Source organism: Canis lupus, chromosome X, assembly GCF_003254725.2.
Source record: "Canis lupus dingo isolate Sandy chromosome X, ASM325472v2, whole genome shotgun sequence".
In the NCBI taxonomy this organism is placed as follows: domain Eukaryota; kingdom Metazoa; phylum Chordata; class Mammalia; order Carnivora; family Canidae; genus Canis; species Canis lupus.
The window spans coordinates 45,129,506-45,143,086 of NC_064281.1; the positions used below are offsets into that span (position 1 = coordinate 45,129,506).

At 52.6% G+C, this 13,581-nt stretch overlaps 1 protein-coding gene across 6 annotated transcripts in view; it reads right to left on the reverse strand.

Moving 5' to 3' along the window:
- IQSEC2 (IQ motif and Sec7 domain ArfGEF 2) overlaps positions 1–13,581 on the reverse strand; it is an 80,179-nt gene that overhangs the window by 17,221 nt on the left and 49,377 nt on the right. For 5 of the 6 annotated variants that reach the window (XM_025468573.3, XM_025468575.3, XM_025468576.3 and 2 more), the window contains 2 exons: positions 1,963–2,224; positions 372–773 (listed from right to left, as the gene is read on the reverse strand). In XM_025468573.3, the coding sequence (XP_025324358.1) occupies positions 372–773; positions 1,963–2,224 (664 nt within the window). Of the gene's footprint in view, positions 1–371; positions 774–1,962; positions 2,225–3,003; positions 3,157–13,581 lie in introns of those variants that run through there. The other variant, XM_025468577.3, reaches the window with a different exon arrangement.

Sequence of the window (13,581 nt, forward strand, 5' to 3'; positions counted from 1 at the left end):
CTCTCTCTTTCTCTCTCTCCCTCCCCCTCTCTCAGACCCCTTGCTCTGGGGGAAGCCACACCATGAGCAGTCCCATAGAGATGCCCACATGGTAAGGACCTGAATTTTCCTGCCAGTAGTCAAATGAGTGAGTTTGGAAGCACACTCATCAGTACCAGTCAAGTCTTCAGAGACTGTGATCCCACATAGATTTTTAACTTGCTTGTTTTAACTACATGATTTTTTATCTGGCCAATTCTTTCTCATCAATCTCACAGCCCTGACTCAAATGCTTGCTAGGCAACTTCTTTCAGTTTGGAATATAGGTGAGAGCCATAGGAATAGCCAGAGTATGGGGCTGGGGAGGAAAGGCCCTTTTCATGGATGCTGACCTGTTTGGAGAAGGAGTCCTCGAGCTCTGTGATGTCATTAGAAAACTCTCCAGATGTGGTGACTGAGCTTCCCCCACCATCGATGCCCCCTCCACAGGAGCCTCCATAGGGGAGCCCTCGTTCAAGCCGGTGGCTCCGGGCACCAGCCATGGCACCCTCGTCCAGCGAGGCAGGCTTGCCCTCGAAGTACGCGGGGTTCTGGGCCTTCTCATACTCCTCGAAGGAGAACTGCATCCGCATGTTGGAAAGGATGATGCGGCGGGACATGCGGCTCTCAGAAGCTGAGCTTCGGAGCCGCTCAAAGTTCTTGTTCATGCGGTACTGGCGAAAGGCTGTCTGGATGGTCCTGGCAGCCCTGCGGCTCAGGAAGGAGCCTCCATACTTCCTCTCCAGCATTTCCACCTAGCATGGGGAAGATGGAGGAAAACAAGGTCAGAAACCCTCTATAGCCTCATTCTTCTCCCTGGGCCTCAACCACACCACCACCCCCAGTCACAGCTAGCTGCTTAGAGCTGCCTGGACACTCCAGGTTGTGCTCTGTGTTGGGTCCTCACTTTAATCTCAGATAGCACTTGTCACATGGGGCTGGCTTGTGGTTTTCTTTCTTTCCTCCTTTCTTTCTCTTTAAATATTTTATTTATTTATTTGACAGAGATAGAGAACATAAGCAGGGGCAGAGGCAGAGGCAGAGGGAGAGGGCGAAGGAGAAGCAGACTCTCTACTGAGCAGGGAGCCCAATCTGGGGCTCAATCCCCGGACCTGAGCCAAAGGCAGACGCTTAACTGACTGAGCCACCCAGGCACCCCTGCGGTTTTCTTTCTTATTTATAGGAAGTAGATGTTTGTTATCCCAAAAACAGTTTGAAAAAGAACCCACAGAAGCCAAAAATGGAAAGAAAGTAAAAAATAAGTTGGGAGTAAGAAGGAGGAAAGAGAAAGAGAGAGAGAAAGAAGAGAGGGAGGGAGGAAGGGAGGGAGAGTGGAGAGAAAGGGAAAGAAGGAAGGAAGGAAGGAAGGAAGGAAGGAAGGAAGGAAGGAAGGAAGGAAGGAAGGAAAGAAGGAAGGAAAGAAGGGAGGAAGGAAGATTGGTTCACCTAAAGTCCCGATACCTAGGAAAACCACAATTAACATTTTGGTATATGTCCTTCCAGGTTTTTTTTTTTCCTATTCATGGCATTTTTGTGCCCCTCCCACTTTTTTTTTTTTTTTTTAACTAACTGATAGCCTGTGTGATATATATGTTATACTATAGCACACTCTTCTGGAAGTGTCAATTTATGTGTGTCCTTCTCCTATCAGACAGATTTTGGAGGACTGGGTCGTGGTCCCATTCATCTTTATGTCTCCAGCATGGGCTTGGAGCTCAATCCATATTTGCTGAGTAAACAAGACTCAGCGGATGGGTGGTGAATGAGGGAGTGAGTCCCTAGTAGGGTGAAGGATCCTAGAGCTAGTCTTCTATTCTAGGCTCCCCATGCCTCCCCTGGATACCACCCTTCCTTGAGGGTCACACCCTGATCCCTCCCTTGGTTCTCTCAGGGCCCCCCATTCCCACTCTCATTCCCCGCCAGAGCTGTCTGTCTCCTCTGCACCTTCTTGTCTTGCAGGTCCGTGGAGAGTTCGTAGCTGTCCGATAGGGCCTTGGAGCGCTTTATCTCCTCCTCCTCCTGCTTCCTCAAGGCGACACTGGCTGGCTGGAGGCGAGTTCGCTGAGCCCAAGGAAGGCCCACCCCAGCTGGGGGGCCCCCCATGTGGCTGCTGGTGGGGGGCAGCTGGCTCAGCCGGTAGGGGGGTTGGCTCCCAGGACTATCAACCGCTGTGCTCAGGTCACTGCCTGGGGCATCACCCTCCACACTGTGGGGATGAGATAACATGAGCCAAGATGTGGGACCGGGAGATGGGCCTGCACAGCCAGACTGGATGTGAGTGGATCGGCTCCCTTCCCACAACCCCAGCCTCCCTGGCTTCCTTGAGGACATAGGAACCCTAATATTTAAAGGCCAGAGGGAAGTTCTACCCTCTCAAGCTGCCTGTTGCAGTCTCCTCCCTTCGGGCCCCCTTGCTTTCCCAGCCCTACCCTCATGTTGCCCTTCTGGCCACCGCTCACAGCACCAGCTGTGAGACTCCTTTACCTCAAGACAGGGTCTCCTCACAGGCTTGTCCTGGTCCCCACTCACACCCTGGTCCCTTCATGGTCATGCCCCCTCACAGCCTTATGCCTGGACAAGCTTCCTCCTGGTCTCGTCCACTCCAAGTCCCCTTTGTTAATAGTCTCAGCCCCTCATGATTCCATCCCCAAACCCTCCTTCCCCTGCTGGCCAGGTCCCTCACAGCCCCACCCCTCCCACCACCAGGCCCCTTCCCCTCTCAGCTCCAACCCCTCGTGGCTCTGTCTCCAGCACTGTGTCACAGTTTCCACTCCCAGTCTGATCCCGCAGCACCACCTAGATGGGCCCTGACCCCAGGCCTGGGGGCCCACTCCTGCCTCCTGCACCTCCAGACTCATCCCTACCCCGCCCAGCCCTGCCCCCTCCTGCGCCCAACTGCCTGGACATGGGCCTGGCCAGTTCCCAGGGTTCTCTGGCTGCTAGGCTCTGGGACAGCGAGAAGCACCTCCCCTTCAGCATCCTCACAGGTAAAGAGCTGCCCTGAGGGGCAACTTCTTTTTTCTCCTCATGGCCTTCTCTGTTCTGCTGAGGGAGGGAGGGGGCAAAAGTCTCAAGGTCGAAGACTGGCAGGAGCTGGGCACTGGGCCTTGCCTGCCCTGGTTTCCCAGAGTTGTTGTTCTGCCAGCCCTGCTCCCATGGTACCATGGCAACCAGGCTGCCAGGGAACCCAGGTGGCGACAGAGCCCAGGTGCCCTGAGCCTAGCCAGCAAAGTGAGGAGCCACAGAGGTGAGGAGGAGGGAGGAGGGGTTCAGGAGGGGAGGGACAGGTGGGTGAAGCATGGGCATTGTTGGGGGAATGGGTGTCATAGAGCCCAGAGAATGGTCTGCTTTGGGCAGGCACATGGTTGGGGGGGCTCTTGGCTGGAAAGGCTTAAGGGGCCACTCCCAAACCTCTACTTGGCAGAGGCCTGGATGCAGGGCAAGGCAAGCTGGAGTGCATGGAACTCAGGAGAGCATATTGTGCTGGGGGCTGGGTGCAGTGGGCAGGCTGCACCCACCCACCAGGCTGGGTCCTGGGCTGCAGCAGTAGAGCTCAGCTCCACCCTAGTGAGCCCCCTCTTCCCACCATTCATCCTCCACCCTTATGATATCAGTCTATGACACTGCCAGGAACAAGGCAGAAACAGACTGGGGAACTTCCCTCTACTCTAAATTCTTTCTCCTCTGGGGCCTCAGGGGCTTATGAAGTCCCACTCTGGGGGGCAGACCTCGTCCAGCCCCGCACTCCCAACCAACCTGGGCATCTAAGATGTTCCTCTCCACCACCCTCAGGGACTGCAGGATCCTGCCCATCAACCTTTCAAATCTCTCCCTCTCAGCACACAGCTTAAACCCAGGTTCGATCCAATTGTCCCCTCTGTTCATGAACCATCCATAGCTCCTGCTGCCCACAAGAGATAGCCCCAAGTTCCTTATTCTGGCAATGGAGGCTTCTCAAAGATACAATAGCCAATGCTTACAGAGCACTTGGCATGTCAGGTGCTATTCTTACCACTTCACATTTAATAACCTGTTCACTCTTCAGAACAACCCTATGAAGATAAGAATTGTGATTTATCTTCATTTTACACATCAAGAAACGGAAGCCCAGAGAGGTTAAGTAACTTGTCAATGGTCACACAGCTACTAACAATAGAACCAGGATTCAAATCCAGGCAGTCTGACGCCAGAGCTCACAGTCTTAAACATTAAGCCATACTGCAGGGTTTGCTGCCAGCTCCCCATCCCATCCACCCTTCACTCCAGCCTGGCCCAGATCCTGTTTCTCCCAAATACTCCTCTGCTTTCCACCTCTGAAACTGCTTATACAGTACCTTCCACCTGGAATGCAGTCCCTATCATCTCTGCCATCTGCAACCCGAGAAATCCCCCCACACCCTACTTCCATCAAGATTCAGGTCATATGCCACCACTAAGAAGCCCTCCTGAAGCCCGCCTCCAGCCAAAAATTATTGCTGATCCTGTTCAGAGCTCCCACACACAGCACATATCTGTCCTTCTTTTTATGGTGCTGGTTAGCTTTGGCAAAGCGTGACAGCTATTTGTGTTCATGACTCCCAGAATCCCAGCACAGGAAGAGAATTTGGTAATCTCCTTGCCAACACAGAGCACAAGGCCTTGAACAGTCACTCAATAGAAGCGTCTGGAGTGCCAGAGTCAATGAATGAGCTCTGGTGGCTTTCCTAATAAGTCCTCCCACCTAAGCCTTGACCTCCCCCTCCTGTGTCCTCTTCCAATCCATTCTTCATGTGCCAGGCGCAGCGCTAGGTGCTGGAAATGTAATGGTGAACAAGACACAGAAGATGTGTTCCCTAGGGGAGGTGACTTTCTAGTGGGAGATGCAAGCTATAAATACAGACTATAATTTCAGGTAGAGATGAGTGCTAGGAAAGAAAGTACAGCTGAGTGATAAAAGGTGCTGTTTCAACCCGGCAGTCAGGGAATGTCTTTTTGAAGAAAGGGCGTATACGCTGAGCCCAGATGGAAGTGAGGGAGTGAGAGGTGTGGTCACCTGAGGCCAAAGCAATCCAGACAGAAGGTAGAGCCAGTGCAAAGACTTTGCAGTAAACAACAACAACAACAACAACACAATGCCTGGCATATTCAAAAAACAACAAGGAGGCCAGTGTAGCTGGAGTAGAGTGAACAAGGGGAGAGTGACAGGAGGTAAGATCAGAGGGTAAGGGAGGCCCAATTGTGAAGGGCACTGAGCCCATGGTAAGGACTGTGGCTTTGCTCTGATTGAAAGGGCAGAGGAGGGATGTGATTCTACCTCTGGCTTTATAGAAATCATCATCCAGCTACCTCACCAGAGCCATGGATGGCTCTCCTGACCTGACCCCTGCCTCATATACCTTCTGCCCCATTATTTCAACCTGGCTACTTCTGGCTCACCCTTCAACATTTAGCTCAGGTGTGCCCATCCATGCAGACTGCCCCCTCCACACGGGTTGGCTTACAGGTCCTTCCTCTGCTGCCATAGGGCCCTATAGCCACCTCTACCCTGAGGGCAAGAGCATTAATGAGCTGAGTCCTGGAAACTTATCAAGGCAGACACCATTAGCCCTGTGTTATAGATGAGGACACTGAGGCTCAGAGAGGCAATATAAAGTTGCTCAAGGTCACACAAGCTATCAAGAGAGAAAGTCAGGATGCAAGCAGAGGGCCCAGGCTGTTTTTTCCTGACATCTAATCACCTCTCGCCACTCCCAGCTTCATGCTGCCCCTGGCTCTCTGCTCTTTGGCAATTCTTCCCTTCAGAGCTGGCCCCCAATTTTGGTTGCAGAGGGAATAGTGGCAGGGAGATCAGGCTGTCAACGCAGCCTCCCCCAACAGGGCCTGGCGGAAAGTACAGTGCTTGGGGGTGCTGCTTCTGATATCATACATACTGCTGAAGAAATCAGACCTGGAGATGTGAAATCCCTTTACTCAGGGCCCCCAAAACACTGAGGAGCATGCTGATCACATGGAAAATCTCTCCTCTCTCGTTCAGGTCTTGACTGTCAGTTGTGTGAGCCTGGACATGCCCCTCTCCCTCTCTGTACTTGTTTCTCATCTATGCAGGGCTAGAGGGAAATGCAATTCCCTCTTTGGGTTCCAGGACTACAGATAGGGCCTGGGAAACACCCCCCTGGACTCCTTCCTCCCAGCAGGAGCAAAGAACACAAGAACACACACACACACACACACACACACACACACATACACACACATGTGCGCATGTGCATGCATGCCTATGTACACTGTCTTCTGGGCTATTCTGTGGGGGAAGCTGGAGAGCATCCTCTGCAGTGGGGGAAATAAACCATGTTACACAAATAACACAGTACAAAGCTGAAAGTTCTCAAGGCCGGGGAACAGAGGAAGTGCTGGGGGAGCTCAGGAGAGAGATTCCTTCTGCTTGGGGGTGGCTGCACAGAATAAAAATAAACTCACACTTACAGTGCACCTTCCCTGTGTCAGGCATTTTGGCATATTATTTAATCTGCATGACAAACGTGAAGGAAGAATTAGGATTCCTATTTTGCAGGTGAGGAAAAAGGCTCTGAGGGGGCAAGTAACTGCCAAAAGGTCTCAGAGCTAGCAAGTGGTAGGACAGGAAGCCAAAGCCCAGAGCCTGAACTAGTTTCCCTGCTGCCTTAAATGCTTCCATGGGGAGGAAGCTCCTTGCCTAAGAGGAGCTAGTAGAAGTGAGTGAGTGACCTTGTGAGCCAAGGCAGTGAGATGGGGAGAAGCAGGGCAGAACATTCTGTAGGGAGTTGGGGTGGCCTGCCCACGGAGTGGGGGCATTGACCCTCCCTGGATGCCGTTCCTAATGGGAGGTCTCTCTCCCTCCTTCCCTTTATTGGCACTGCTGGAACCAGGCAGCCAGCAGGGGACAGGATCAGGATACAGTTGCCATGGAAATGAATGGGGGCTGTCGCTATGGATACCATAAGATGAGGGCAAGAGGAAGCTAGGGATGCTGAGGACTATCCCCATGACAACTTAGGCTGGAGGGGGGGACCAGAAGTGAGAGACAAGAAAACAAGAAGAGGAGGTCAGCACACCTACATGAGAGCAGGGGCTTCAGGCTTTGGAGGATACTAGGTGAGGCGGTCAGACAAAGGGGTGGGTAGGGCAGAGGGACTGAGGGACCCCAGTCACCTCGGTCTCCTCTGACGGTTCTTCTGCAAGCTATTTCTGCTGCCCAATCCCAATGCCATGGAGATTCCAAACCTGAGGCCAGCCTGGCTTGGCATAGAGGCTGGCAGGGGAGGAAGCCAATCAGAGGGGCTGACTGGGGAGACAGTAGGCAAACATGGGCTTGGGAGCACACAGGCCTGGGTTTGAATCCCACCTCTACTTCTTCGCAGCCCTAAAAAGAACTGTTGTCACTTACCAAGTACCTACTTTTGGCTAGGCCTAGCAACTCTGCAAGGTCTGGGTTGTTCTCCCCAAAGGAGACAACAGAGGAGGAAACTGAAGTACAGAAGGATGAAGTAATTTGCCCAAAGGCTCAAAGCTCACCAGTGGTGGGACCAGGAGCCACATCGACACTCATGTTCTGACCCCCGCCCCCCCAAGCTGAACCACCCCTCCCAGGTCTGGTCTGCATTTTCTGGCTCCCTGTGCCTTCTTATAGTGACATGCACAGGGCCAGATGCTGGGGAACTATCTGTGGAGTGTGAAAAGAAGCAACCCAAGAGGAAGCAGGAAAGACTGGGGTTAGATGGAAGAAGTGCCTGACTTCGAGAATACTGAGTCACGGGTTTAGCCAAGGGGAGAAGAGCCACAGACCATGGATGGACTTCATGGACCAGCCAATCCCAGAGATCCAAACCAAGGCCCACAAAGTCAAAGTGACGTGTCCAGGTCATGAAGAATGAGAATCCGAATCCCCTACCTTCCAGGCCAGTGTCCCACTTTTAGTTGGAGAAGCCCCTTGAATCTGTCCAGCACCCCCCCAACCCTGCACCTTTAAGCTCCCAGACAATAGCAGGCTACTTGAACTTGCTAGGCGGTGTAAGCCCAGTGCCTGTGCTCATATTCTTCCTTTGTTTCTTCTGCCCAGGATGGCCTCCCTCTCTACTTTGCCTCAGACTTCATTGGTCTGGGTGAGCTTATCTGCATCTTGCAGCACTCTGAGCAGATGAGCCCTCCTTGAAAGTCAATTCTGACTCACTTCCTGCTGCCCACCACCTACCCCGAACCTGACAGGGTCTAACTACTCTCCATGCTGTGTCTTGTGCACACTCATGTCATGGGTGGTCTTTATGGGCAGCTAACTCATGGTACTCCCTCCAAGTGTCCCTCCCCTTCCCTGCTCCTATCTCCCAAGGGCACTGGCAGGGTATGATTCACCTCTGTGGACTGTGCATGCCCAGGACAGGGCCCAGCCCACAGCACATGCTCAGCAGCCACCTTGATCTCCTAAGACAGGAGGCAGTTGTGTGTATCTGAATGTGTGTGACCATCTTGCCTGACAACTGTCACCCTAAAAGTCATAGCCCCATATGCTCGAAAGCCACCCACACCCAGTCTTGTGATTATCTCTACCAGGCACACACAGCCTGTTGGGCACAGAAAGTTGCCACCTCACACAATCAAACTTGCATACACGCACTCAGAATTCCTCATGCCCAGCCTCACACGATCACGTTCTCTTAGATACGTGATAATGCATAGTCTCTCACTACAGATCCACCTGCCCACCACACAGAAAAACACGCACACACATGCACAGGCACACACGTTTCCCCCCACAACTGATGGGAAACCTTCCCCCTTCCCACAGCACAAGCCCTCAGCCAGTTCAGTTGCCTACACAGGGGTCTACACTTCCTTGGCTCCCACAGTGATCATCTGACCTTGACTTGCCCTCTCCCACCAGTTAGTTGAACCCCCACCCCCACCCCACTTCCTTGTATCTCCAATCAGAGAAAAGGTAGGATGGTCTCTCCAGCCACAGGTCATCCAGCCCTCATACACCCTAGAGAGCCAGTTGAACAGAGCAATCTACACACCATTCCCTAGCACAACCCTGGAGCTCTCTACCACGTTTTTGTCCAGGCTATGCCTGTAGCCTATGATGCCTCTTCATGTCCACCACCCATTCAAACCTTCCCAGTCTTCCACTCTCACCCCTCCTCCTCCAGCAAGCCCTCCTTGATACTGCCATCCTCCCCAACCCACCTGGACCTGCTTTTCTACTCTTTGGGCCAGGAACATATCTTGCTTGCCAGCAAAGCCATCTATATACTCAGTCATTTCTGCCCCTCACATCCTGCCTATTTTCCCAAAGGGATTCTCATCTCCCCTGAGAGATGGAGAACTTATGGAGAACACAGCCACTGTCTTCCTTTGGACCCGTCACAGCATTTAGCTTGAAGCCTTGCCCACAGTCAGGTGCTCAAGCAATGCCTTCTGGAAGAGTAAAGGTGGGAGAGAGAAAGAGAGAGAGAGAGAGAGAGAAGAGGTCAGAGGGAGGGGAGAAATAAATTGGGATGTGAATGAGTAAAGGAGCTGATGAGTTGAGTAGCTGAGTGAAACACACAGTGAGGGAATAAGGTGAGCCTCCGGGAATAGGACAGGACCAATGTAATGGGGATGCTGAAAGGAGGGCTGAAAGGAATGAGAGGCAAGACTCTCACATGGACCCTCATCAAAGCAAGGGCCACCAGTCACTACACACTTGCCCAACTGTGCACCAGACCAAACCCTATACACTGAGCTCCTTGGGTTTTTTTTTGCTAGTCCTCACGATATCCCACAGAGGTAGATATACTCTCACTGCGCTCAGGAGGAAAATGAAGCTCAAGGAGAACGTATTTGCTCAAGATTACACAGATAGTGAGAGAACCAGAAGGTAAACTCAGATTTGTTCAATGCCAAAGGCTCAGGAAGGGAAAGCCAGGGTATGAGCCCACCTGGGTGTCTCCTGGCTTTGTTCCCAACACAGACATATGATGGAAGGTGTGGGTCCTACAGTCCATAAAGAATACCTTCCACCCTCCTGCCAACAGCCTAGGGATTCTGAGAACCAGCTTCTGGAAGGTGCAGGAAATATTTAGGGTCGTTGCATCTGGAGGTAACAGCTCCCCCTTAGATTCAGAGATCCCTAAAGCTATAGAATCGGAACCGTGAAAGTACAGAATCAAGGACTCTTACCGTCACAGAACATTAAAATCATACCATCAGAAATTTTTTTTAAATAATAGAATCAGGAAATCTTAAAAACACAGGATTGGAGAATCCTCAAATCACAGTGTTGTAGAAATAGAAACCCCAGAATTGCATGGAATGTGTCACTGAATTATCATATTTAAATTCATGTAATTGCAGTTTCTTAAAATCATAGCATCTAAGGCTGACAGAATGTCAGAGCTGGAGGAGCCCCTGGAGATCCTCTGACCCAACCTCTCTCCTCCTTTCGCACATGGGGGAGACTAGGTAGCAGAGGGGTTAAGCGATATGTCCAAGTTGGCCAGCTCACGCCGCCTCAGGTTGACAGGCTGGAGAAGGGCGGCAGGCTTGTCCACAGTGAGAGCACCACACCATTCATTCGTTCATTGAGTGCCTGTCTCTTGGGTGTTGACAATAACAAAAACTGAAGCCTTCCCCCCACCCTTTCTCTCTCTCTCTCCCAGGCCCTGTTCTCAGCCTTGGCTAGGAAAGAAGTAAGGACCTGGTGGGGATGAGGAGAGGAAAGTGGGGGCAGGGTGGATCATACATCAGACAGAGAGAAGAGATCAGCTTTTATTGATGGAAATTCCTTTGTACACAGCGACACACACACTCTGAAAGGCCTTTTCCTCCTGATCATATTTACAGAGCACTATGGGAGTGGCAGAGGGCGTGGACGAGGCCTTCAAGCAGGGGGAAGAGATGGCAGCAATGGCCACTGCGAGGGAACGAGCAAGGAGGGGGGGCGGGGTGGGGTGGGGGGGGTGGGGGTAGGAACTAGGCAGGCTGGGTCCCGCCCCCGTCTGGTCCTCTAAAGCCCTAGGCACCCTGCATCTCTGTTTGTGCTCACAGAGGACAGAGGTAGGTCCTTAGGATGTCATTTGGAGACCTCTCCAGGAGTGGCAGGCTCCAGGGTGCCTGGGAAGTGGGGTTCGGGTGCAGGAGGGTCCAAGCTCCAAGCTCCAAACTGTTTTATTCAGATCTAGGGCTCCAGCCTTCATAATTCGGGGGCTGGAGTCCAGGGGAGACAGCAGTGGGGATGGGGGTGGGAATTCCAAGGAGGTGGGGGAAGAAGGGGCACGATGCTTGCCCATCTTGAAGCAGGGACAGGGTCCCCTGGGGGGGTCGAGGGCAGGGTGTGTGGGTCGGCGGGGGTGAGGGGGCTGGTTAAGGCTTTTGCTTCTGCATAGAAAATGACCCATGCCCTCTCAGTTACCGAGAGGAGGGACTACTGCACTCGGAGGCCGGACAGCAGAACTGATGAGCGTCTTCCTCTTCCTCTTCCTCAGTCTCCTCCTCCTCCTCCTCTTCCCTGAGGCCAGGAAGGGCAGGGTAGAGGCCACAGGCAGGCGGGTGACAGAGAGAGGCAGAGGCATTAGTTTGCAGAGCAGGGGAGATACATGAACGGCTGGAACCAGGGCAGTAGGGCTGGGATGGGGGTCTGAATGGGGAGGCCAGTGTGACAGATTAGCTAGGGCCACACCCTACTCAGTCTCCAAGGAGCCTGAGATAGCCCTCCCCCACACCCAGGCTGGGCTCACTTATAGTCAGGCCCAGAGTATACCAATTCTATTTCGGACCTGACAGGTACCCAACCTTCATCTGAATAGAAATAGTAGCATCCTGCTCTATGCTGGCTCTTTGCAGACATTGGCTCATTGAACTCGTGCAACAACACTGCAACCTTTTAGAGAGAAGGGAACTGAAGCTCATAGAGGTTGGTTAACCAGCCCAACCAAGGTCACACAGCTGGGAGAGTGGTAGAGTCAGGATTTCAATGTGGAGTTCTCAGAGCTCCAAGTCTCAACTCATCCCACTAGGTCCCGTAGGTGAACTTGGCACTATCTCTAGAACTCTAGGTTGCCCTTAAAGGGCAAAGATTTCTATTTCTGGAAGGCTCTGGGTAGGGGAGGTTGGAGATGCTCAGGCATGGAGTGTAGAAAGCCCACAGCTTTGAAAGCAAACAGACCTGGGTTCCAAGGCCAGCTCTACGAGCGCTTCCAGGCTATGTGCCCAGGCATGTTATTGGCCCCTCTTGAAGCCTCAGTGTCCTCATCTATAAAAATAGGGCTCAGGATGCCAAGCCCACAGGATTGTTGCAAGGACTGGAACATGCATCAAGTGCCTGGCAAATCAGAGCAACGGGGATGTGGTGGTGGTTACTGCTCACAGCTCATGAACTGAATCTAATTCCCAAGGCGGCCATTCGCCCCCACGCAGAAGTGCCGCAGTGGCAGGGAGGAGTCGGTACAGGAACAGGCCCTGGGCCCCAGGGTCCTGCGGAATGGTCCCAGGGGCCGGTCTGCACGTGGCAGTCACTGGAGCTGGGCTACGGTTTCACAGCGTGGATGGACAGACAGGAGGGCTGAGAGGGGTCCAGCTGCCTCAGGAAGAAAAAGGCTGATCCTCTGGAGAGATAGCCAATGAAACGGTATCATCCCCACTCCCAGACCCCGTGGCTCAAGAGATGCAGGAAGTGTGGAATCCTGGAACCTGGAGGGCTGGGAAGAGATGGAAAGGAGAGAGGACAGGCAAGGGAAGGCACTGAGGTCCATCTGACAGCTGGACAAGCACACACCCACGCACATGCGCACATACACACACCCGAGCACACGCCCCCCACTTCATCCTTCAAGCTCCCTCTGACACACTGTTCCACAGAGTCACTGAGTCAGCAAAACCACGTGAAGCAGAGCTCAAGTCCTGGGCAAGCAGATCCCCCTGAGTTTCCCATTCCTCATCTATAAAAGGAGAAGTCTCCACACCTCTCAAGGCTGTCATGAAAAATGAGTGATCTTCCAGTCCTGCTGCTCACTTCCCCTCGTATCCAGGCCCAGCTCCTGCCACCCCTCACCCTGACCCTGCAGTCACCTCCGAATTTCTTCTCTCTACCCTTTTGGACCCACTAGGCTTCCTAATAAAGTCTGCAAGCACAGATCTCTTGCTTGTCTCTGCTTAGACACCCACTTTGGCTCCCCATTGCTTCCTGGATAAAGGTCAAGTTCTTCAACTTGGTATTCAAGGCTCCCCCACCAGATGGCTTCACCTGACCTACCCTGTCCAGTGGAAAAAGCATTGGCTTCAGAGTTGGACAGATCTTGGTACAAATATCAGCACCCCCCGCTCCTACTAGCTGGGTGACCTTGGGTCTGCTTCTTTACTTCACTAGGACTTACTTTCCTCATCTACGAAGTGAGAAAAATGCCTATTCCGCAGGGCATGGTGGAATGAAATGAATTCAAGTATTCAAAGCACTTGCCACAGGATAGGTTTGGTGCTTCATATGCAGTAACTGTTATTAGTACTGTCATTATCAGTGGCTCCCTCATGCTCAGCCTCCATCAAACTAGCTCGTTCACTATTCTATCAGAATGGCCA